General features: G+C 38.2%; 1 protein-coding gene across 3 annotated transcripts in view; it reads left to right on the forward strand.

The window, feature by feature from the left end:
- Positions 1–27,115, forward strand: part of LOC135106760 (LIM and SH3 domain protein 1-like) — a 101,369-nt gene that overhangs the window by 62,381 nt on the left and 11,873 nt on the right. Inside the window, exons 4-7 of one of the 3 annotated variants that reach the window (XM_064016030.1) lie at positions 4,429–4,529; positions 14,158–14,237; positions 22,388–22,981; positions 25,666–26,109. In XM_064016030.1, coding sequence (XP_063872100.1) covers positions 4,429–4,529; positions 14,158–14,237; positions 22,388–22,981; positions 25,666–26,109 — 1,219 coding nt within the window. The remainder of the gene's footprint in view (positions 1–4,428; positions 4,530–14,157; positions 14,238–22,387; positions 22,982–25,665; positions 26,110–27,115) is intronic. The other 2 variants (XM_064016031.1, XM_064016032.1) reach the window with 2 other exon arrangements.

Here is a 27,115-nt window from a genome sequence, read left to right on the forward strand (position 1 = left end):
GTGTCCAGGTCTGGCTGGGGTGGCGTGGGGAACACCAGGCAGGATCGGGCTCCTCTCCTCCATCGCCGGGGCAATGACGTCAGGAACTTGCAATATGGCGCAGTTGACGCTGCAGGCGCTGACAGTGACTGGCCTGATGGATGTCGCTTCGGATTGATCCAGGAAGATTTATTTCTTCTACAAGATGAGCTCTGGTCTAAGACAGCAAAAAAAAAAAAAAAAGGCCCATTAAAGGTGCCAGTTCCTAAGGAGAATAGTCAGGAGAGTATTATCAAATGTTTGAGTGGTATCTTGCTCAGCTGAGGAACACATTACTCAGTTTTGCTGGATGACTTGCATATTGAAGAGTATGGTGTAATTAAGCTTCCAGCAGATGGAACACGCCCAGTGACACATATTTTAAAGTGCAGACGATGCAACAGACTGTCACCACAATCCTCCACAAATGATTGATAGTATTATTTATTTAGTTAGTAATGTATTGTTCTTGTGACTTTTGCATGTATATGCAACAGAAACATACTCATTATCAAAACATTACTTTGTAGGGAACTTTAACAGGTTCTATCCTGTTTGCTTTCTCTCTCTCTCTCTCTCTCTCTCTCTCTCTCTCTCTCTCTCTCTCTCCTCTCTCTCTCTCTCTCTCTCTCTCTTCTTTGTTCAGCTATGACAGATTGTAACTGATATACCACCTAAGTGTTCAGTTAGATGTGCTTGTATAGGTCTTTGCATTGCCCAGATGGAGTAATCAGAATTTACTGTCAAGAATCAATCTGATTTTCCAGCTATCTTGAGTTACCTTGGTGAGATCACTAAAACCTTAAGCCACCGACCACTGAGAAAAATCTCAATCTGCTTCCCATTCAAGCCCAGACATGAATTGGAGCCACCATTATGGCGTGACTTATAAAAAGAATCGAAATGTAAGCACTCTAATTAACATATGCCAGATCAAGAATTTATCTTAAATAAACTCAGAGTGAATAACTTTAATGTTGAATGAACTGTCTTCAGTATCAGCAAATTTTAGCAAAAAAACTGGATCTTCTTGCAATTGTGTAATGTTTGTCACCTGTGAATCTTTTTTTTAGTTCCTGTGTTCATGTGTTCCCTGATTGCCATGCCCATTGCTGGCATCAGCAAGCCAAAAGCAGGCTCTAGTTCAACCCATAAATTGGGCGTCAGTTCGTGTTGTCCCACGTCATCAGCTAAACTCAGCTCCAGGCGAATGCCCACTCTTTGGGATTTAAGGAAGGAGTCCATTATGGAAAGATGGTACTTTCATGACACCACCCTCTTTTTTTTTTTCTCTCTCATCTATCTATTTTCTTGGTCTTTAATGCCAATATTTGTTTAAATCCCACCAATGAACATTGGTGAAGAAAACTAATTGCCCTAAATGAGAGAGGGCATTGGCCCAGCAGTGAGTGTGAGTGTAGCTGATAGCTGATGATGTGAACAACACAAACTGATGCTCAATTTGGGGCTCAAACTGAAGCCTGCTTCAGCTTGACAAGTAATCGTCGCAGAATACCCAACAACATTTTTTTTTTTTTTTTTTTTTTTAAGGTTAAAAAATCATTGTAAAGACCATCATGATAAGTGGTGTTCTCATTAATGTTTGGGTACCTTACTATATTCATCATGCCAAGTGTGGCATAGTAACATGGGAACATGGTAACACTCACTTGTACATGCTCTCATCAGCTTTGTGTGTGTGTGTGTGTGTGTGTGTGTGTGTGTGTGTGTGTGTGTGTGTGTGTGTGTGTGTGTGTGTGTGTGTTTATTTATTTATTTTTTATTTTTTTTTTATTTATTTATTTTTTTTACTATTATTATTATTATTATCAGTACAATAACAACTACATTTTATAAGTGTATTTAATGATTTTATCATTGATCAGCACATGCCATGACCAATTTGACCAAACATGGGAATGCATGCACACAGGCAGGTATTGTGAGGCCTCATTTTCAATAAGCAAATGTAACATGTACATATTATGATGCATAGAAGATGTCATTATCATGTACATTTAACAATATTTCTATGTGTGATAAGGATTTAGAAAGTCTTTAAGGTCTTTCTGGAAATGCAAAATGGAGAACCTTTCATGAGTCATTTACTTATCAGTAGTGTGACTAAATGTGCAGCTAAGTAAAGGTTTTGTTAAGAATATAAGATCAGCTTGCTGCACATTATAAAACTGACTCTGCATGCCCTTAGGTAGCAAAATTACCATAGGCTCCTCTTACTGTGACAAACCTGGTTGGACACAAATGCTCTTCCCCCTCAGATCTCAGTAAAATTACTTTGACCCCCCAAAAAAAGTGTACCTAGGTATTCACTTACTGTTTGGCTAAGTGACTGAGTGGAGCATCAGCTGTAATTTGTAAACAATCTTTAGCATGCTAAATCATTAGTGTGTATCTTCAGCCTTGGTCCTGACCTGCTTTATATATATATATATATATATATATATATATATATATATATATATATATATATATATATATATATATATATATATATATATATATATATATATATATATATATATATATATATATATATATATACACAGTAAAATCCTCTCATCCAGCATTCGAGTATCCGGCAGCTTCAAGTATCCGGCACATTTTTCCCCGAGCCTTAAAATCAATAAAAAATCAATGTGTACTCATAAAATCAATCAAAATTCCTGCGCAAGGCATACTTTGTCCCCTCCCCACCAGAGCGCACTGCTTAGCGCCACCTGCGGCCCACTGCACTGTGTTTACTCAGTGACTCAGTCCCGCGTGTGCACTGTTTATTGCCTGACGCCTTCATCATGCCTAAAGTTGTAGAAAAGAGGAAGCGTGTTGAGCTTACACTTAAGCAGCTGATCAGATCAGCTGCTAATTAAGATCAGCTGATCTTTGTTATGGTAAGATGCGTGAGTGTAGGGTGGTGATTGTGGACATAATTTCACTTCTATTCAAGTATCCAGCAATATTCAAGTATCCGGCATGTCAGCGGTCCCGTTGATGCCGGATAAGAGGGATTTTACTGTATATGTCCTCAAGCTCCCAGGGATCTTTCAATAGACAGCACATCAAATTGAGAATTCTTTCACATTTTTTTATTTTTGGTTCTGTCCTTGGGGGGGTGATGAGTGTCCTTGATTGTCCCACGCTGGTCAAACTTTTTTTTTTTTTTTTGTAAGTGGGATTGGTTCTGCCCGGTTGTGATCGGCAGTATAAGGTACCTTATACCAGACTTGGCATGTTCTCAGACAGAATGCTTTGTCTCGCTTGATTTAAGACGATTACTTATTGTTCATCTACAAAATTAATTAATGCTTCAAGAGTTTTTTAGTTTAAGAATTACCATAAAAATCACCTTTATGGCAACTGAAGATCTTATAAATAAATCCCAACATATTTCCATCACTTTCAGCAGTGTACTTCATGGAATTTGCCAGGAAACAGTAATGTAGGCAATCCATATGCCTTTATAATTACACAAATTATTATTGTTATTATTATTATTATTATTATTATTATTATTATTATTATTATTATTGTTGATTATTATTATTATTATTATTATTATTATTATTATTATTATTATTATTATTATTATTATTATTATTTATTTTCTTTTTTATTCTTGTTGTTCTTTTTTATACAAATCCAAAATATTATAATGTTTTGTGTATAATGATAGACTAATAAAAAAGATACATTTATACCAGGACTACTGAAATAATTCATTTAGCAATAGGATTTCATACATAAATTTTATGTAGCCTAATATTAGATATATGGCACACACACACACACACACACACACACACACACACACACACACACACACACACACACACACACACACACACACACACACACACACACACACACACACACACATATGGCAGGGCTTTATGTAAATAGTGACAGGAGCACATGCCAGGATATTAAGTGGGTGTTATTGGCTGGTTGGAAGTGGTGGGACTGGAGCAAGCCTCCCCTCCTGTGGTTGGCTGTGTGCTGGTGCTGGTGGAGGATGTGGTGGTCCAGGCAGCATTGAGTCCCATTGCTCGGGAATATACTGGTTAAAGCATAACTACTGTATTTTTTGGCCCAGAATTTTTTCTCTCTCTCTCTCTCTCTCTCTCTCTCTCTCTCTCTCTCTCTCTCTCTCTCTCTCTCTCTCTCTCTCTCTCTCTCTCTCTCTCTCTCTCTCTCTCTCTCTCTCTCTCTCTCTCTCTCTCTCTCTCTCTCTCTCTCTCTCTCTCTCTCTCTCTCTCTCTCTCTCTCTCTCTCTCTCTCAGATATTTGGCACTGGCCACCTATTTTGTACTAGTGTCATGGATTAGATCGAAATACTCCTTTACTGTGTTATCATTTCCACCAAGTGACTCACCTGAACATTCCTCTCCTCAGGTGCAGTACCATGCTGACTTTGAGAAAAACAAGGCCAAGTTTACCCAGGTTGCAGATGATCCTGAGACACAACGACTTAAGAAGAATACTCAGATCATCAGGTGAGCTTTGGGTCAGAATGGGAAGATATCTTAATGCTTTGAAAGTCATAGAAATTAAGAACCATAATGTGTACAAGAATTTCAGCCCAAAAAACAGTTACTTTGTAATCTCTGTTCACTATATACTCGTAAAATGCACACAATATATATTAGTATAAAACTCTTACTTATTTTGTAGAGTTTATATCAAGAGGCAGTTTATATTTAGTTTGTTTCCTGGAAAAGGATTAGGGACATGGAAGATTGGTTGTCAGGTAAGCAATGATCAAGTAATATGTAATAGTAACCCCTTAGAGAAAAATGTGCTTGACATCAGAAATGAACACACACACACACACACACACACACACACACACACACACACACACACACACACACACACACACACACACACACACACACACACACACACACACACACACACACACACAAAAAAAAAAAAAAAAAAAAATCCCTCAAAATTTAAGATTCTACTTAGAAGCACCAAGTACAGATGCCTCATTGTTGCCTTTAATGCTTTACTTAAGAAAGCCACCAGCAAGACATTCCATAGTAAAAATGCACCAAGGATATCATCTCAATAATTAATATTGAGTTGGGTGACCTCATCCAATCTAATCCCATAACTTAGTTGCTACAAGAATGTTGGAGATCTCCTTGGTTGTTTTCTGTAGCACCAACAATATTTCATCTCATGCATCTACTCAGTGTTGTATTATCAGTATGCTGTATTTAGTTGGTTGATGTCAGGTGGCACTCCAGAATTAGTGAAGGGATGATCTTGAGAGGTTAATGGACTGGTAGTTTTCATCCATGGAGTGTGGAATGTCCAATGTGTTCAGGGGTGTTAGCTGTATACCAGATTCACTGCTTGTCTGTCTGGTAGCTGGTGTGTGCATCTCCATGTATAGGCTCCAGGTCTTATAATGCAAGCTGAGTCAGTGGTGAGTCATCTCAGTTCATATGCATCACTTTAGGAAAATTTTGAAGCAACCTAACATCAAACATATGCTAAAAAAAAGATTCAAAGAAAATTTTCCATAAAGTTATAGACCAATTTAGTTTATATATCTTCATGTTCCTCTTTGGATTCACTGTAAGTGGTGGAAAGAACAGAAAAGAGGTTGTTCCATACTTCAATAGTGAGATAGATAAAGAATAATTTTGGACTAGCATAGCAGATAATAGTCAAAATGAGGGTGATCTGAAAGCATTATGTATTAAAACAGTGGGAGTAACCTTTTGAGAGAGAGAGAGAGAGAGAGAGAGAGAGAGAGAGAGAGAGAGAGAGAGAGAGAGAGAGAGAGAGAGAGAGAGAGAGAGATATGCAATAGCAAGTTCAGAGTAGTAACCATGAAGTTAGTGATACAGTATTAGAAACAACATAGCAGTGTGAGGGACTGAAAACAGTCAGTTAAAGGAAGGGAGTGACAAAGATTTTGACTTTGCTGTGTGCAGTAGAACCATATATATATATATATATATATATATATATATATATATATATATATATATATATATATATATATATATATATATATATATATATATATATATATATATATAGGAGGAGGAGGCAGTAGACACCTGCCGAAACGATAATTACTCCCAGTGAGGTCTAAAGCACTGCTCAGGGGGTGCTGTGAACTTATCATTAAACCCAACTGTGACCTCACTGAACGTTTCCCTTTGTGTCTCACAACACAAGGGGGTAGTCACAGCCTGCCCTCTAAAGACAACTCTCTTCCTCCACACAAAACTACAAGCACCTAATAACACACACACCCTTCACTCAAAAAATTTTAAAATCATGGCGACTCCTACACCAGCCTCGGAGTCCCCATCTGGGGAGGGGACCATAAATGTCCCCAGATCGGACTGCCTTTCCGTCGACGACCCTAAGTGTCTTGACACCCCCCTCAACTTTTTCTTCATTAACTTCTGCAACATTCGCGGTCTAAGATCTAATTTTCAATCTGTAGAACACCACCTCTCCTCTTCTAAACCTCATCTTCTTTTCCTCACTGAAACTCAGGTGTCTGAGGCAACTGACAGTAGCCCCTTTTCTGTTCCCTCCTACTTTCTCTATCCTCATTTTCGATCCAAAGCTGGATGCTGCGTTTATGTGCGCAATGACTTAACCTGCTCTCGTGCCCACGCTCTTGAATCTTCCGAGTTTTCCACCATCTGGCTACGACTACAGAGTCATTCTCATACTAAATTTATCTGTGCTGTATACCTCTCTCCTAACTCCTCTGACTATAAGAAATTCTTTGACTACTTAACTTCCAAAGTGGAGCACATTCTGACCCTCTTCCCTTTTGCAGAGATCTCCATTCTTGGAGACTTCAATGTTCACCACCAGCTTTGGCTTTCCTCTCCCTTCACTGACCATCCTGGTGAACTAGCCTACAACTTTGCTATCCTCCATGACCTAGAGCAATTGGTGCAACACCCTACTCGTATTCCTGACCGTCTTGGAGATACGCCCAACATTCTTGACCTTTTCCTGACCTCTAATCCTTCTGCTTATGCTGTCACCCTTTCTTCTCCGTTGGGCTCCTCCGATCACAATCTCATATCTTTATCTTGTCCTATCACTCCAATCCCTCCTCAGGATCCCCCTAAGCGAAGGTGCCTCTGGCGTTTTGCCTCTGCTAGTTGGGGGGACCTGAGGAGGTATTTTGCTGATTTTCCTTGGAATGACTACTGCTTCCGTGTCAGAGACCCGTCTTTGTGTGCTGAACGCATAACAGAGGTGATAGTGTCTGGCATGGAGGCGTACATTCCTCACTCTTTTTCTCGACCTAAACCTTCTAAACCTTGGTTTAACACAGCTTGTTCTCGTGCTATACATGATAGAGAGGTGGCCCACAAAAGGTACTTAAGCCTTCCTTCACCAGAATCTCATGCACTTTATATTTCTGCCCAGAACCATGCCAAGTCTGTTCTCCAACTAGCCAAAAACTCCTTCATTAACAGAAAATGTCAAAACCTTTCAAGATCCAACTCCCCTCGTGATTTCTGGCATCTAGCCAAAAATATCTCCAATAACTTTGCTTCTTCTTCTTTCCCTCCTCTACTTCAACCAGATGGCACCGCTGCTATCACATCTATTTCTAAAGCTGAACTCTTTGCTCAAACCTTTGCTAAAAACTCTACCTTGGACGATTCTGGGCTTGTTCCTCCCTCTCCTCCACCCTCTGACTACTTCATGCCACGTATTAAAATTCTTCGTAATGATGTTTTCCATGCCCTCGCTGGCCTAAACCCTCGGAAGGCTTATGGACCTGATGGGGTCCCTCCTATTGTTCTCCGAAACTGTGCCTCCGTGCTTGCACCTTGCCTAGTCAAACTCTTTCAGCTCTGTCTGTCAACATCTACCTTTCCTTCTTGCTGGAAGTTTGCTTACATTCAACCTGTTCCTAAAAAGGGTGACCGCTTTAATCCCCCAAACTACCGTCCTATTGCTTTAATTTCCTGCTTATCTAAAGTTTTTGAATCTATCCTCAACAGGAAGATTCTTAAACATCTATCACTTCACAACCTTCTATCTGATCGCCAGTATGGGTTCCATCAAGGCCGCTCTACTGGTAATCTTCTGGCTTTCCTTACTGAGTCTTCGTCATCCTCTTTTAGAGACTTTGGTGAAACTTTTGCTGTTGCCTTGGACATATCAAAAGCCTTTGATAGAGTCTGGCACAAAGCTTTGATTTCCAAACTACCCTCCTACGGTTTCTATCCTTCTCTCTGTAACTTCATCTCAAGTTTCCTTTCTGACCGTTCTATTGCTGCTGTGGTAGACGGTCACTGTTCTTCTCCTAAATCTATTAACAGTGGTGTTCCTCAGGGTTCTGTCCTGTCACCCACTCTCTTCTTATTATTCATTAATGATCTTCTAAACCAAACTTCTTGTCCTATCCACTCCTATGCTGATGATACCACCCTGCACTTTTCCACGTCTTTTCATAGACGTCCAACCCTTCAGGAGGTAAACATATCACGCAGGGAAGCCACAGAACGCCTGACTTCTGATCTTTCTAAAATTTCTGATTGGGGCAGAGCAAACTTGGTATTGTTCAATGCCTCAAAAACTCAATTCCTCCATCTATCAACTCGACACAATCTTCCAGACAACTATCCCCTCTTCTTCAATGACACTCAACTGTCCCCCTCTTCTACACTGAACATCCTCGGTCTGTCCTTTACTTATAATCTGAACTGGAAACTTCACATCTCATCTCTAGCTAAAACAGCTTCTATGAAGCTAGGTGTTCTGAGACGTCTCCGCCAGTTTTTCTCACCCCCCCAGCTGCTAACTCTGTACAAGGGCCTTATCCGTCCATGTATGGAGTATGCTTCACATGTCTGGGGGGGTTCCACTCATACTGCTGTTCTAGACAGGGTGGAATCAAAAGCTTTTCGTCTCATCAACTCCTCTCCTCTAACTGACTGTCTTCAGCCCCTCTCTCACCGCCGCAATGTTGCATATCTAGCTGTCTTCTACCGCTATTTTCATGCCAACTGCTCTTCTGATCTTGCTAACTGCATGCCTCCCCTCCTCCCGCGGCCTCGCTGCACAAGACTTTCTTCTTTCTCTCACTCCTATTCTGTCCATCTCTCTAACGCAAGAGTTAACCAGTATTCTCAATCATTCATCCCTTTCTCTGGTAAACTCTGGAACTCCTTGCCTGCTTCTGTATTTCCACCTTCCTATGACTTGAATTCCTTCAAGAGGGAGGTTTCAAGACACTTATCCACCAATTTTTGACCACTGCTTTGACCCTTTTAAGGGACTGGCATTTCAGTGGGCATTTTTTTTTTTATTAGATTTTTGTTGCCCTTGGCCAGTATCCTTCCTACATAAAAAAAAAAAAATATGTATATATATATATATATATATATATATATATATATATATATATATATATATATATATATATATATATATATATATATATATATATATATATATATATATATATATATATATATATATATATATATATATATATATATATATATATATATTTTTTTTTTTTTTTTTTTTTTTTTTTTTTTTTTTTTTTTTTTTATGTAGAAAGGACAATGGCCAAGGGCAACAAAAATCCAATAAAAAAAATTCCCACTGAAATGCCAGTCAAGTGTTCTGTGGCTTCCCTGTGTGAAATTTTTATCCTGAAGGGTTGGACGTCTATGAAAAGACGTGGAAAAGTGCAGAGTGGTATCATCAGCGTAGGAGTGGATAGGACAAGAAGTTTGGTTTAGAAGATCATTAATGAATAATAAGAAGAGAGTGGGTGACAAGACAGAACCCTGAGGAACACTACTGTTAATAGATTTAGGAAAATAACAGTGACCATCTACCAAAGCAGCAATAGAACGGTCAGAAAGGAAACTTGAGATGAAGTTACAGAGAGAAAGATAGAAGCCATAGGAGGGTAGTTCAGAAATCAAAGCCTTGTGCCAGACTCTATCAAAAGCTTTTGATATGTCTAAGGCAACAACAATGGTTTCACCAAAATCTCTAAAAGAGGATGACCAAGACTCAGTAAGGAAAGCCAGAAGATCACCAGTAGAGCGGCCTTGATGGAACCTATACTGGCGATTAGATAGAAGGTTATGAAGTGATACATGTTTAAGAATCTTCCTGTTGAGGATAGATTCAAAAACTTTAGATAGGCAGGAAATTAAAGCAATAGGACGGTAGTTTGAGGTATTAGAACAGTCACCCTTTTTAAGAACAGGTTGAATATAGGCAAACTTTCAACAAGAAGGAAAGGTAGATGTTGACAGACAGAGCTGAAAGAGTTTGACTAGGCAAGGTGCAAGCACAGAGGCACAGTTTCTGAGAACAATAGGAGGGACCCCATCAGGTCCATAAGCCCTCCAAGGGTTTAGGCCAGCGAGGGCATGGAAAAAATCATTGCAAAGAATTTTGATAGGTAGCATTAAGTAGTCAGAGGGTGGAGGAGAGGGAGGAACAAGCCCAGAATCGTCCAAGGTAGAGTTTCTAGCAAAGGTTTGGGTGAAGAGTTCGGCTTTAGAAATAGATGTGATAGCAGTGGTGCCATCTGGTTGAAATAAAGGAGGGAAAGAAGAAGCAAAGTAATTGGAAATATTTTTTGCTAGATGCCAGAAGTCACGAGGGGAGTTAGATCTTGAAAGGTTTTGACACTTTCTATTAATGAGGGAGTTTTTGGCTAGTTGGAGAACAGACTTGGCATGGTTCCGGACAGAAATATAAAGTGCATGAGATTCTGGTGATGGAAGGCTTAAGTACCTTTTGTGGGTCACCTCTCTATCATGTATAGCACGAGAACAAGCTATGTTAAACCAAGGTTTAGAAGGTTTAGGTCGAGAAAAAGAGTGAGGAATGCACGCCTCCATGCCAGACACTATCACCGCTGTTATGCGCTCAGCACACAAAGACGGGTCTGTGACACAGAAGCAGTAGTCATTCCTAGGAAAATCAGCAAAATACCTCCTCAGGTCCTCCCAACTAGCAGAGGCAAAATGCCAGAGGCACCTTCCCTTAGGGGGATCCTGAGGAAGGATTGGAGCGATAGGACAAGATACAGATGTGAGATTGTGATTGGAGGAGCCCAACAGAGAAGAAAGGGTGACAGCATAAGCAGAAGGATTAGAGGTTATATGAGTGAACCTCCCTCAAAAATGAAAAATGCTTTACATAAGGTTGAATAAGGTCCTCATAGGGTCAGCATCTAGGAGGGAGGAAGACTCAGGGAGATGACATTGGGTACTAAATTAAAGGAAGCTAATTTAAAAAGAGTTACAATTTTTTTTATAAAAGACAGTATGTACCATAGTGTTTGATGCTGATGAATGGAACTGTTACAGATTACTGAAGAAGAGAAAGAGATGTTGTCTGGAAGGTTATCTCTAATAAATAAAAGTTCAGCTGTCCTTTGTTTTACAACAGAGATAATCACAAGCTTGACAAACTTATTTTATAAATATGTGTACCTTGTATGAACAGTGAGGGATGAGGCCAATTTCTGAAGTGTAAAGCTGTCCCTAGCTAGTAACTGCAAGAAATGGTTGTCAAGAAGTACATACCAGCATGATAAAGATGACCTACATCAATACAAAAAGCACCAAATCTTGTGCTCTTTTAATCTTTTCACCTAGATGGTGAAATGTCATTTCAGAGATCACTAAGCATGAGATTACTGTATCTTATTTATAAGTATCTAATGAATGAAACTCCTGCACACACACACACACACATACACACACACACAGCATGGTGTAGTGGTTGGCACACAGCTCACATCCAAGAAGGCACAGGTTCAAGTCTCGGGTGCAGCGAGGCAAATGGGTAAGCCTCTTAATGTGTAGCCCCTGTTCATCTAGCAATAAGTAGGTACAGGATGTAACCCAAGGGGTTGTGGCCTCACTGTTCTGGTGTGTGGTGTGTGAGTGGTTTCAGTCCTAACCAAAGATCAGTCATTGTGAGCCCTGAGCTCTTTCTGTAGGGGAATAGTTGGCTGGGTGACCAGCAGACAACCAAAGTGAATGATACACACACACACACACACACACACACACACACACACACACACACACACACACACACACACACACACACACACACACACACACACACACACACACACACACACACACGGCATTATTGATGCATGGGAAAAATTAATAGAGGTAATGCAGAAAGCCTCATTTCTTAAAAACTGATGATGGCTGTTGAGAACAAAATTCCTTGTTAAATTTCTCACTGGATGGTAGCACTGGAGTGATAGTGTCGTGGAAGCAAGTTTTCACTTTCATTAGAGAAGGCATGCTATAGTGGAACCAGACTAACTTTGTACTTGGGGTGTTGGCAGTACCTCTCCGTGCTGTTGTCACCTCATTCCTGTAGTCCTGTAGTGACGTGACCTGACCATGGCCAGCAGGGTACGGCCTGGGGGATTCACATGTCAAGGACACTGAGTTGGTAGTACTGCACAGCCTATATACGTTGCCAAGTATACCAGGAGATATACAGCATCTTTGTTCTATCATCAAATTGAAAGCCATTCAAAAAAAAACATGCAGTTGTATGTAACAACTTATAATTTTGAATAATTAAGGCAAAGGATGACAGTATGGGCAAAAGAGAGAGGTGTTGATATGCTTGTCAACTATGAATGTGAAAGCAATGTAGGACAGTAACAGCCAATACCCTAAGTACCAAATTACCCTGGTTCCACTAAAGCTATAACAAAAGCTGCATTTTAGTTGATCAGAGAGAAAATTGAACATGAATGGTTGTGAATAATAGATTTAAGGCAACACTGACCATCTTCCTAAAGCTTAGATAAAGAATGTGTACTATACAAAATACTAGTGTTTTGACCTAAAAATCAGGCAGAATATGGTAGCAAGGAAGAGGACCATGGAAAGCTGTTCCTCTCTATTGTCACTGAGTTGATGTGACTGGCTTGTTCAGGCACTGCTTCAGAACTCATTGATTCTTTAGATGAATTTCAACATCTGCTTGGAAGAACTTTTCTTCCTTTTCCTAGTGGGCATGGAATAGATTCTACCTTGTCTATCAGGATTTGTGAGGTTGGATGTGAGAGGGACATTGACAGTGACAGTGAACAGTGGACAGTGTCTCACACCATCACTTATTCTGTCATTGGGTGCTTAGAAAGAAGGTATCATGACTGCTTGTTAATGATAGGGTATTTCATTGTTCATTTTCTATTTATTGCATTTATTTTATATTGTACGTATTATTAGACACAACTCTTTTGCTGAATGCAGTATGGCATATATAAGAACATTTTCAACTCCTTTAGATATGAGATAGTTTGTATGTATTGTGAAGTGTGGTTGCTGATTATCATTTTTGTAGAAGTTTGTATGTACAGTAAAATCCCTCTCATCCGGCATTCGAGTATCCGGCAGCTTCAAGTATCCGGCACATTTTTCCCCGAGCCTTAAAATCAATAAAAAATCAATGTGTACTCATAAAATCGATCAAAATTCCCGCGCGAGGCATACTTTGTCCCCTCGCCACCAGAGCGCACTGCTTCGTGCCACCCGCGGCCCACTGCACTGTGTTTACTCAGTGACTCAGTCCCACGTGTGCACTGTTTACCGCCTGACGCCTTCATCATGCCTAAAGTTGTAGAAAAGAGGAAGCGTGTTGTGCTTACACTTAAGCAGCTGATCAGATCAGCTGATCTTTGTTATGGTAAGATGCGTGAGTGTAGGGTGGTGATTGTGGACATAATTTCACTTCTATTCAAGTATCCAGCAATATTCAAGTATCCGGCATGTCGGTGGTCCCATTGATGCCGGATAAGAGGGATTTTACTGTATTGTGAAGTTTGGTTGCTGACTATCATTTTTGTAGAGCTCAGAATATACTGCAACACTGTTACTGAATCTTTTCTCTCATAAGTCTTAACTTAAGTGGTAATCTCACTAATGCCCCAATATCAGTACTGAATTAGATTTTCTTAGAAACAGGACATGATAAATGAAAGGTCACTAATACAGATTATAGGCAAACACTGTATAAGCTGACTATATAAATTATCATGTACACCTGCATGATATGTGGTAACCATTGAGTAACATGAGACTTCCTTTGCAGCAATGTAGTGTATCATGGTGAGATGGCAAAAAAGTCTGAAATGGAACGCAAACGTGCTGAGCCTAACGACGAGGATGAAGGTAAGACATAACCTTTCTTCTCCAGACCAACAACTGCCATTTTGACGGACATGTGAAATGAAGACTTCAAACCATTTGACATGTCTGAACAATTGTAATTTTTGAAGTCATAGATACAGTGTTAAGGACTCTCCAGTATTCTTGCAGTGATGCAGTATAATGACACTCCTCTTCATGAATTCTTGATTTTACAAAAAAATATTTTGGGTTATTTCTTGTGAATGCCGATTCTTTTTATACTGACTTGGCATCTCTTGCATTCTTTTTTGTAAACGGAGTATGGCTTACAAATGTTCTCTTAAACAGTCACAATTTGCTTAATTTGATTGGAATATTTCCTTCTTAAGTTTTCTGGACTGCTTGATGTCTTTCTGCTTAGTATTTTGATGAGAATGCAATGCTTGGATAGTTATGGGATAAAATGACTACTTTTTACTACTTCTAAGGCTGTAGCAGTTTAATTCTTGAAATTTTCTCATTATACACAAAACTTGGCTGTCTTACATAGTCTAGCTGACATTTTGTGTAGTACAGTCCTACTGGTATTTTTTAACCGTTACACAATAATTCACTTCATTAAATTTATTGATAATGTTAAATACAATTATGAAATAAGGCATAATATATTTGAAAGAAAAAAATATTACTGCCAGTGATACATCTTAGAAACTGTGTGTATGTGTGTGTGTGTGTGTGTACAGTATCTCAGAAAAATTGTTGCCGTCATTATATTAACACTGATGCCAAAAGGATGAAATAACACACTATAGTTTCACACAAATTCCAAGATAAGCATTTAATCATATTTGATCTTGCTTTCATTCAGAAAAGCTTATATTATCTGACATATCTGATAGATATATGAAGTAATCAAAATCCATACCCACCCTCTAAAGGATATCTTATTTTTTTCAGTGTTGTAATGCCTTGATGCATAGAATGCACTTATGTTCCACATGACTTCTCTTAAATGTTCTGTTTTTCACTCTGTAATCTGTATACAGTTGGGTATGCAACAGCACACTGTCGTTATAACATACAACTGCAATAAACTGCACATCAAAATTTTAATAAATATTTAGTCTTAATAACAAACCAAAATTGGCTTAATGAACTTGCCATTTGTATAAGCACTGAAATTTTAATAAGAATGTAACCAGAATAACAAAACTAGCAAGATGAATTTGCCATTTGTGCGAGCACTGATATTCTAATAAAAATTTAATTGAAATAACAAAGTAAAACTCACAAGACAAACTCACCAGTTGTGCAAGCCACTGCTCACCTATCTACCACCTGTCCCTTCCTCCCTTTTTTCCTTTCTTCTCCCTTCTTTTGTCTTATCTCAAACCTCCCTCCCTGTCACCTCCCCTCCCCCTTATCTGTAGAGTTAAGGGACAAGGGAGTGATACCTCACTCTCTCTCTCTCTGCCCCCTCATTCATTTTATGTCATTTTTGCTTCATCCTTTCTCACAGAGAGAGAGAGATAGAGAGAGAGAGAGCTCCAACTTAGGTGGGATTTACATATGTATACGCATGACGCTGACAGTAGAGGCATGTTCAGTAGTGTGGCTGACAAGCCAAATGCTTTGGTCACAAGGCATAGAGAAGCATACAAGCCCAAGTAAATGTGACCAATACTTATTAAAGAAACACATAACTCATGGTGATAATGCTCAAAACTCAGGATGGTAAGAATTTAGGACTAGGTGCAAAACTCAGGAGGATACTGTATGCATTTTTTGTGTTATCTCAAATTTAGTAGTGCAAGTGTGCTCTTTTTTTTTTTTTTTTTTCCACACTTCCAAAAATTGTGGAATTTTTTATATTATTTTTTGGTTCCCTGGAACCAATTGTTTTTCCCCATAGGTTCTTCATAGGTTCTTCAGTTGCCATAACAGACACTACATTGGAATGTTCATTGTCGCATATCCTATTGTATGTCTTGTGTAGTAACAAGACAGTCAAGGCCAACCAAAATCTACTTGGACCTTGCTAACCATCTTAGCCTAATTGGTAACTTGTCACCTACACAAGTGTTCTGTAACAGGATCCGTCCCCAACACAGTCTATCGTGGTCAGTTCACTCTGCCTTCAGACTAGTTTCTGTATATTTCCATGATGCTCTAAAGTTGGGCATGACACTTGCAAAGTGTGAGCTACTTTTTATGCATTAGTGAAGTTAGTAAGAGTTTCTTGGCTGCTCTTCATGGTAGCACTTTGTAACCTTTATCAACATATCATAATGATCTCGCAGATTAGTTTGGGAAAAGGGCAGGATGTTTGTATTTGATTTATATAGCAGGTACATTTGGATTTAACATTACACGCAGCCCTTGTAGATCATGCACTTCTGCATTGTATTTTTCTGTCTCTCACATGTGCCTCACACACTCACTAACTCAGTACATTGCCCATTATCAAGATAAGGTTGTTTTCATTAGCTGAGAGAGAGAGAGAGAGAGAGAGAGAGGGGGGGGGGGGGAGAAGGGCATCTGTATTCACATATTAAGTAAATTATCTGTGATATGAAATCACATTTTGTTTGAATTTGTTAATATCAAGAATTAATGTTTTTTTCTCTTTTTCAAGTTTCATACATATAAAAGATAATGATTAAAACTATATATTAATAGTTACTCCTCAAGTATGACAACTTCAATCTGCTTGGCAACGTAACACAGAAATTGGCAGAAGTTTAACAGCAGTTAATGCTTTTGCCTTATTTTGACTTACTTTGTATGCTAACCATGACCAAGGATTAGAACATGACATGCTAAACAAATCTGTTAAATTGTAGACCATCCCTGAATGAATCTTCTTCCCTTTTTCCTGTGTACAACAATCATGTCCAGACAGCACAACCTTACTGCACCTCCAGGCAAAACTGATGGCAACAACATGGCCAAACTCCACACTCTCCAACACATGGAAGTGTTAGTCACATACGTTACATAGAATTGTTGTTTTTTCATAAAGAGAATGCATTTACATTATTTTTAACTCTCTCTGTCAATATATTCTAAACACTAAATGGCACTAATACTCTATTAATGCCTCATATTAAAGACTGAAAATTATTTTGATGATTTTCCATCAACATTCAGTGTATGGATCTGAAGTAAACACTTTCCATGTAATCAATTCACAACTACTGTATGCATGAAACAGTAATAACTGGTAAGTATGAAAAAAAAAAAAACATTTATTCCCTTGGATAAGTGTGTAAATAACACAATACTGCATTATCACTTGAGAGGACCTCATTGGAGCTGTCCTTTCTAAGAAGACTGGAACCAGGAATTTTTGAAAAGTTGCCCTTGTCAGAAAGTTATGTAGCCTAGAGAAAAGAAATAATAGTAATGTGCACTGCTGATAATATAAAGTTCTTGTAGGAAAAGATTACATTATCTTATATGTACGTGTTTTCATAGTTTTTGACACAACAACACAACTCACAACCGCTAAGAATTCATGGCCAATGATCAGAACTTGGTTGGAAAAGTTGCATTGCTGAGTATTTTGAATACCTAACCAAACTCAAACATTTCAGACCAGAAGTCCCTAAAATGGAGAGTTGAATGCTTAATTGTTCATATTAGAAAAAAACAGTCCTAGCTTGAAATAGTCAGGTAGAGCATAAAATCTCTATCATCCTCAGAAATTATTACTAATATTACCTCTCAATTAATATGATGTAGCAGAAATGGCATGTCCTTACTTTTTCTCCCATTCACTGATTTGTTAAGGTCCTGCACAACAATATGTTGTGAATTAACATGAAACCTGGCTTAATTCTGAAGCTACAAAAAAAAGAATAAATAAATAAATAAGAAATGATAATAATAATAAAATTATTAAATAAAAAAGTTAAAAAGAATGATGACCTGGAAAAGATGTAGATGAGCAATCAGAAACAGCTGTCCCTCTAAACTCATTAATACATTCCTTGTGGGAAGACATGCCTGTGTGGTTCATGTGGTGTGACTTCAGCACAACTGACAATGAGTGCTCTAAACTCTGTAAACTGGTCTTTTCAGTACTTTCTGATCACAATTCATCAGAAAACATGTAAACAAATATCAGAATAATTTTTCACCACTAGAGCAGTAATAAGACAAATTTTGTAGTTTCTAGGAAAATATTAAGATTATTAGAATGAAAGCAAGCAATGGAGAGAAAAGGTCTGAAGGTAACTGTGACCAAGACAAAGGTATTGATAACAGTTGAGAAAATAGAACAAAATTTATAAGCAGGAAGATTTCCCTGTAAAATGTGTGATAGTGGATTTGGAGGAAAACTAATTTTGCGTGGACTGACTGTGACAAATGGTGCCATGAATTATGTTCAGAACCAAGAAACCTGAATATAATGCTGGACTTTGCTGTATGGCATGTGTAAGAAGACTCAGCAGGGCAAATACAGCAGTAGAGGAAGAGGCAGAGATGAAAGAAGTAGACAGTGGTGCAGTAGAAGTGAAGTGTTTTTGTTATCTTGGTGGTATGATGGACAATGAGGATGGAGTGGAGAGAGAGCAGTAAGAACATGGGCAGCATTAACATGGAAGAAGTGGAGAGAGATAGTAGGATTCCTGACAAACAAGAGCAGTACACTGAAAAACATTAGAAGAGTATTTGAGGCATGTACTCGTATAAAATCAGTATTATTATATGGTTTTAAGATATGGGCCCAAATAGATAAGGCAGATGGTGTGTTGGCTGCGATTGGAGTCCTGTACTGAGATATGTGACTGGGATCAGATGGAGAGATAGGGCATTAAGTGAAGTGGAGTAGTGTAGTGGAGTAGTGTGAAGTGGAGTAAGTGTAGTAGAGATGAGATTAAGGAGGTTGAGGTGGTTTGGGTTTATGGAGAGAAGAAAGAGTGGTTGGAGGGGAAATGTCAGGTCACAATCCACAGGGTAGGCCAAGGAAGATATGAAAGCTGTGGTGAAGGTGATCTGGCAGCACTTTACACTGACATTGATGAGGCTGGAGTGATGGATAAAGGTGGTTGAAGATATATCATCGACTGTCTAACCCCATAAGAGATTGTAGAAAAATCTAACTCTAAATGGAAAGATGAGATGAGAATGTCTAGAATGTGATCAATGAATAATTTAGAAGCTATGTGAGAATGATCTGCCTGAACATTTATATAGATCTCAACATTGTTAATATAACCAGAGGGAAATAGCAGATCAGTGTTGACAAGTTGAACAAGAAATACATATGTGCTATGTGAAAGCAACATTAAATTTGGTTTAAACTGGCAAAACATGTGCACTACCTTGGGATCGCAAAGCATAGGTTTATGGTAGGTATCCAAGTTCACTAAATACCACAGGAGCTTCTAATGTTTAAAAAAGTCAGAAAAAGAACCAAATCATAAAGCTTGATGCCACACTTTGGTGCAAGATATTTTTTTTCATGTCAGTATTCCAAGTTCATGTCTTTATTTTACACTGAATTGGAAATTGATTAAGTTATGGCACCACACCATGGTCATATGGTGCTGATTAGGGTTTTGAGAGGACACTATCATTCCCACTGAGAAATTACTGTGAGCCAGGATCAAACTTGCAGCCTTTTAGGTATGAACCAAACACTGTACCAGAGAGCCACCAGGTGGCTCTTGCAGTACATGGAAAGTACAACACTTGTAATTCCTATAATATTGTTTTAGTATATTACAAGTTTGAAAAAAAAAAAAAAAGCAGCTGATCTTATTCAAGACAAAACAAACACAAAGTTGCTCAAGGACATATTTTTGTCAACTTATTTTGACACAAAAGCTGCAATGTAGTACTAACCCTGTAATGATATCTGAGATTTAAATTTTAGTCATTATCAAGGGAGATTTTTTAACTTGAAATATTTGACTAAAGCAGGGTTCCCCAACCTGCAGAGTACTGTGGGTCACATCAACAAGTACAAGAGGGCCCAAGGACCACATCAGTAAAAAACTCAGAAAACCACATAGACAACAAAAGATTTCAAAGGATTTATTAATGAGACACCTGGTGACATTTCTCAGCACAAAGCTTATTAAAATAATGGATAATGGAACTAACAGTCAGCAAGAGAACATTGTCCAAGTGGTCATCTGTGAGCTGTGCATGGAAGAAGACTAAGATTGGTATTGCTTTATATACCAGCAGGCCACACTCATGACCCAAGAAATTATCTGGCAGGACGCATGCAATGTTAATTTTGGCAAGTGGCCGCAGGCCCCACAGAGTGGCCTTGTGGCCCACAGTTTTGGATCTCTGGACTAAAGTATTTATTTAATTGTAGAGCCATCAGAATGCAAACCCCAAATGCAAGAGAAAACATTCATAGTTGATCCATAACACAAAATTGTGCCATATTTTAATTAATCTCTGTCACAGATGAGGGTGATCACCCATGTTGCTGTTTTAGAGGCTGAAAGAGTTCTATTGAAAGCACAATACCATATTTTGGTTTTAATTAGATTGCATTAGAATTTGGTATTTAACATTAGTGATATATAACAAACTGTACTAAGATCTTGCATTTAATGAGTTTATATCTAATGAATTTGCATCTAACACTATAAGACTCCTACCCATATTTGTAACTAACATAGAAGCTTTGAATTGCAAATATTAGTCGTGTAGTTCAAATCAGCCAGTGTGTTGTTGGCTAAGTCTTAGTGTATGACAGCATTGGCACCCCCCCACCCTTCCCTCTGCCTGCACCCAGTTTCCTACCTCTCTGTGTGGGAAAGGTGTTACCTCTACTACAGAAACTATACCATGAGCTTAGTGAGCCTTAAGCAGCACAATTGAATGAAAGAAAACAAATAGTTACCACTGGATATTTCAGGAAACACCATGGGCATGGGGAAGTTGTTGCAAATCTAGATAGAAAGAATAATAAGAGACTGCGAGTTATAGCAACATTCCTGATGATTTTTGCTAATGTGTCGGAAATGATAAGAATGCACATGAGAAAAAAAAAAAAACACTGGGAGGTGTCACAAGAGACAGTGAGGGGTAGGAGAAGGGAAGGTGGTGGTGGTGAGAAGGGAGGAAGAGGAGCCCAATAGCCTCTCTTCCCACTTCAGATGTCACCTTTTGATTCAAGTTATCCATGTTATTTTGTTTTAGTTTTATGTGTCGTATCATTATTACATATATGTATGTATGTATGTATATGACAGAAATTAATGCCAGTAACTTCAGGATAAAAATAGGTGTTTTGTCCTTTTTTTCCCCCATAATAATTTCTTCAAAATGTTCATGTATTTGCATCTTATGAATTCACATCTTACAAGTGTCTTTTGATGCCCGCTACTCATTACATGTGAGGTCTTACAGTACTACTAATTGTTGAGGGCTTCAATTATTTATCTGGTATTTGGTGGTTGTAAAATTTATTACTTTCTTCTTACTAGCTGTCCAACATTATATGACTAATAATCCCAACAGTACACATGCTTCTTTCTCTGCCTTTGTTAACAAGCTATCATAAATTCCATCATGTAAGTCTGATTTTGCAGTTTTTGCACTTACTCTTTAATTTATTCATCTTTTTGTTTCTGTAGGTCAGGGGATCAGTTAGCAGATTAAGTATAAAAGATTAACCTCTCATGTAAAGTAAAAAAAATCAAGATATGTCCTTTCTCCAGACTTCAGTAACTTGTTTTCAAAATTGACATTCATCACTGTAGTAGATACTCTTTTATGAAGATTGTGTTAAATATAATAACAAAAGTTTATACATTGCGAACAAGACAAATACAGATAAAACTGTACATCTGTACTTATTGTATGTACAAGCATGGATGCTCCTTAAATTTATGATGTCATATATCACATACATGAGCACTTTCTAATGGTGGTGCTGGTACATTATGATAAGTTAACCATTATTTATGGATAAACTGTACAATTTGATTGAAGTTTGAGAAGAAGGACAGTCTTGAATGCTTAATCTGTAATTGGGGATTTACTTATCTATTGAAATTGGCCTAGATCAGGAATGTTTACTTAAAAAAAGATAGTGTTTTACTTATATGCTGGAATTTACATGCACCTTAGTATGGTCTGAAAGGTCATAGGGATGTTAGTGCCATGACCTGAACATGATCCATTACCACACTAAGAGGTCTAATGTACCATTCCAGAGTGGTCCTCCTGGCATGACTCAGTTGGTGGAGGCAACACCACAGCCACTGCATCTGTCCACCAATCCAAAGCTTCTCACTTGCAGCATGACACTGATGATGATCATGCTTATGATTATGACCAGGATATATCTGAACCTTCCTCAAATATGCACCATTCCCAGCACCAACACCGATCCTATCACCATCAGTATTCTCCCAGTTCCTCAGCTTATTCCAGCAAACATTCAAGAGCCCGTAGCATTTCTCCCCATTACAGTGACCGTTACACTGATCCCCACACATACAGCTCATCACCCTCTTCTGATCCCCACACTTACCGCGCATCACCCTCTGCTGACCCCCGCACTTATGGCTCATCGCCCTCTGCTGATCCTCAAATTTACCGCAGATCTTCCTCTCCCTCCCAAGCTCTGACTTCTGGTGCTTACTACCCTCCAGAATATATTGAGGATGACAGATATTATCCTGAAACTAACTCATCGGGTGGATATATTGATCCTAATAACCGTTATTCAGCACAGCCCACTGTAGGGCCAAGTGGGTCCCCTCACACCACTAACAGATATTACTCAACTAACAACTACTATGCAAGTAAGAAATCTGCTGTATATCTATAAGCAGTTTAGACTGATTTGGACAGTACATTTATTGATAGACACGATAGCTGGGGTGGTGGTGGCTTTTGTCTATTGTAATCACACTACTACTACTACTACTACTACTACTACTACTACTACTACTACTACTACTACTACTACTACTACTGCTGTTATTGCTGCTCCTGCTGCTATAGTCACAATAACTACTATAAATGCTATTAATGTAGTAATTGCTTTATCTGCATCATCTACTGCTGTAGTTACTCCTGCTGTTGCTACTACTACTACTACTACTACTACTACTACTACTATGACTACTACTACTACTGCTATTACTACTACTACTACTATTACTATTACTACTACTACTACTACTACTATCATCAGTAGTACTGTTGCTGTTGTTGCTGCTGCTACTGCTACTGCTTGCCTGCTACCTGCTGCTGTCTCCTTTGCTTTTCTCTTCTGTTCCCCAACAAGAACACCAGTTCTTGCTTACTTAGGTATTTAGGTGGTGCTTTACCTTTATTACCTAAAATGTAGGTATCAGTATATCATATAATGTATATGTAAGAATTTTCAGGTTACTTTTATTTACATGACTAGTGATATATTTTTCTTTCAGGAATATGTATATTGATCTTATAACAGTTCTCCATAATCAAAGTTGAATTTTCAGGAAGCTTTGAAGTGCATGGAATGCTTTCAATGTCATTATGTGAAAACAATGTATATAGTTGCTTTTATTTTGTTCAGGCATCCATGTATTTGTTTTTCAGTCTTGTATCAACTGTGTTAATTTTGCCTCAGTGTTGCATGGAGAAGAAAACAGCAGTATGAATCAGTTCATTCATTGTATTAAAATACTCACACTTGTCATCACTTGAGAGCCTTGGGATTGTTTCTCCATTATAAATCACTTATAGGCAAGGTTTGCCTGGTGATGGAGAAGTTTGTTGCAGCTGGTAATTTCTCTTACTCAATAATTTCTCCCAAATAAGGCTACATACATCTAAAACAGTGTCCATATATGCCTAGAGTCCAGTGACACTTGATAAGTGTGTGTGTGTGTGTGTGTCTTGAGTTATTGTATGAATACTTACAAGGAAAGGTTAGGAAGTGAGATGGCTATGAAAGGCTGTCAACTTATAGTGCTCTAGATCACCTTCACTACCTATCAATGGAATGCTTCTTTTAAAACAGTGCTTTGGATTGTCCTCCTCTCTTATAGGCCTGATGGATCTGATGATGTTTGGGTGTACTGGGCTACAATGAAACCGTCAGTACTCTTGATTTGATTATGATTATCTTTACAGGCCCATAGGCATAATGATGTATAATTTATTCTCTATGTTATGTCAGTTTCACTGACCATTTATGACCTAACATAAGCTCATGAGTTGAGATTCTGAATATGATAAAAGTGAGAAAACTTAATGTGGTAGTGCAATACCACTGTTTCATGAGAATGAGTGTATGATAACAAAATGACCAAGGGCTTCTGAGACTGCAAGATGTCAATGATCATTTTAATGATCTTGTATTTGTTCAAGAGCTCAGTGATCAATTTAATAATGTTGTGTTAGTTTTTTATCATTTTGAGCTCATTCAAATTTCATTGACCTTGTAATACTGGTTTGATACAGTTAACAGAAAACACCAACAGATTATATAATGATAAATAGATGAGAAAAGTTAAATATGTACTGTTCATGAACCAAGAGGTCTATCTGACTAACAATTGTTAGGTGGAAAAGTGAAATGAGAGTATCATTGCATATAGACAAGGCCAAATGGAAGTAGAAAAGAAATGGGGAATATTAATGTACATAATATAGAATAAAGCAGGAAGAGATGTAAGGAGAGGCAAAGGGAGTAAAGCAACAGGAAGTGTAAAGAGGGAGGTGGAAGAGTATTGGAAAACATATCAGGAGGGAGTTGTCAGGTACATGAAGGAAGTGATGTGAGGAATTGAGGCAGTGGAAGGCAAATTAAGATACTAGATGGCAAAATGAGAAGATAATGCAGCCTGGTTGTGGGAAAAAATAATTGTGTACTAAGTTTAAAGGTAAACAAATATATGAATATTAGAAGAGGGATATACTGATGATTTATTTTGTTGATGGGAAGCTATTGATTAGGATGAAACCTTTTTATAATAATGCAATGGTCAATGGAAAGACAAGCTAGAATTTTGGAATATAAGGAAGTGTTTTTTTTATGTAGGAGGCATTGGTGTGTAAACCTTTGCACATTCAACTATATAAACAGTATATGGATGGTGTAATAAAAGATGAAAACAGAAGTTGGTGATATCAGTGTGGAAGATCTGAAATATTGGAGTGAGAATGTAAGATCAAATCAGAGAGAGAGAGAGAGAGAGAGAGAGAGAGAGAGAGAGAGAGAGAGAGCAATGTATATTCTGAGACATTTTTATAAATAATTCAAGCACATAATGGGACTCATATTTCCAAGGCTGTAATTTGAGCATTGGTACTGTACATAATTTTCAAATGTATAGTATATATCAGAGCATTTTTTATATATGCTTTATAACTGTTTGGTTGTACATACAAAAGACACTGCTGCTGTTTTTTCTCTCATTGATGTTGGTGAATTGTTTTGCACATTGCATGATTGCCTTAATGGGTGAGCTTGACCATTTGTTTGTGGTAGCTGGGGCTCCCCCGCCTCGTGAGGATGACATGCGGCAACAAGAACAACTCCACCACCAAATGCAGCAGCAGCAGCAGCAGCAGCAACAGCAACAGCAGCAGCACCAGCAACAGCATCAGCAACAACAAAAACAACAGCAGCTTCAAAAACACCATCAGCAGCTCCCACAACAGCATCAGCAACAATATACTTCCCCTCACCAACAGCAATACAGTGGACCTCCCCCATCCTCTCAACACCGCCATCCTTCTCAGCCTTCCTCCACATCCTTCCTCCACCACCAACAGCCTTACCAGCAGCATCCACATAAACAGCAGCTTCCTCCCACCTCCTCTTATCATCACCACCCTGCTCCTCAGAACATGTATCATGATGCAAACCACAACTCACCCTACTCGTCCCGCACCTCCCAGACTCTCATCTACTCCAGTCAGACTGGCCCAGGTAAAACTTAATTAAAATCAGGGTATAAATGAGTATAAGCATTCACTCTGCGGCTTTATTTATAGTGATTCTAATAGTTTTGTATGAAAAAGTTTTATGAATTTAGGGTCCCTTAATTTCTATTCAAGAAAGATAAGGAAAATACCTGTCATAAAATGTTTACCCAAAACAAAGTGGCTACTGGTTTTCCTAGAAATTATGCAAACATTACTCAACCTCCCTGTAAAGTTCACTGCAACTTTAAGGGTAAGAAATGGTAAGAGAAGTACAAGATATGGTGGAAAGGATGCATATAAATATGCATGATAAAAATTTTCACACATTCATTAAAAACATATTCTAAGTATCTAAGATTGAAGATGCTACCATGCCAGGTATTAGATTATCTGTATGATGCAATATTACTTTTAGAATGGCAACAAATTATAAAGCAGTTATTTGTTTGTGCCAGGAGATTTAAATTGAGGATAGAACAAACACTGGCAATAATATACGGTTAATGAACCATACTGAAGTGACGAAATCTTAAAAACTTGGACTACCAGAGGTTATCAACAGAAAATTGTACTTCAAGAGGCAGAGTACATCTGGTATGCCAAGCCATTTTATACAGCATTGCTGCATACATGTGGCAGATTATTTATAAGACTGCAAAAGTCCCATAAACATAGGCCAGAAAGAAAAGAAAATGCTGTACTGAACTTGGTATAGTATAAGAGAAGTTGCTTTATTCAAGAACTTAAGAAATCTTTGTGTTGCAAGCAATGTAAGATGAAATGTGAAAGTCTTTGGGAAAATATTAGTATTTGTTTTAGCCCTTTAACTACAGAGGCAAGAACATAATTATTTCCAATATGAAAGCTAAATAACAGTGATGTAGCAAGAAAACTGGCAGCCTCTCCTTTACTGCTATTCTTATGATAAGATAAGGCATAGAGGGGGAAGACATTCTGGTTCTACCTCAGCTGTTCCCCTTTAAGGGGTGCCACCCTAATATAAACAGATT

This window comes from Scylla paramamosain, chromosome 14 (assembly GCF_035594125.1).
Source record: "Scylla paramamosain isolate STU-SP2022 chromosome 14, ASM3559412v1, whole genome shotgun sequence".
Taxonomy (NCBI): domain Eukaryota; kingdom Metazoa; phylum Arthropoda; class Malacostraca; order Decapoda; family Portunidae; genus Scylla; species Scylla paramamosain.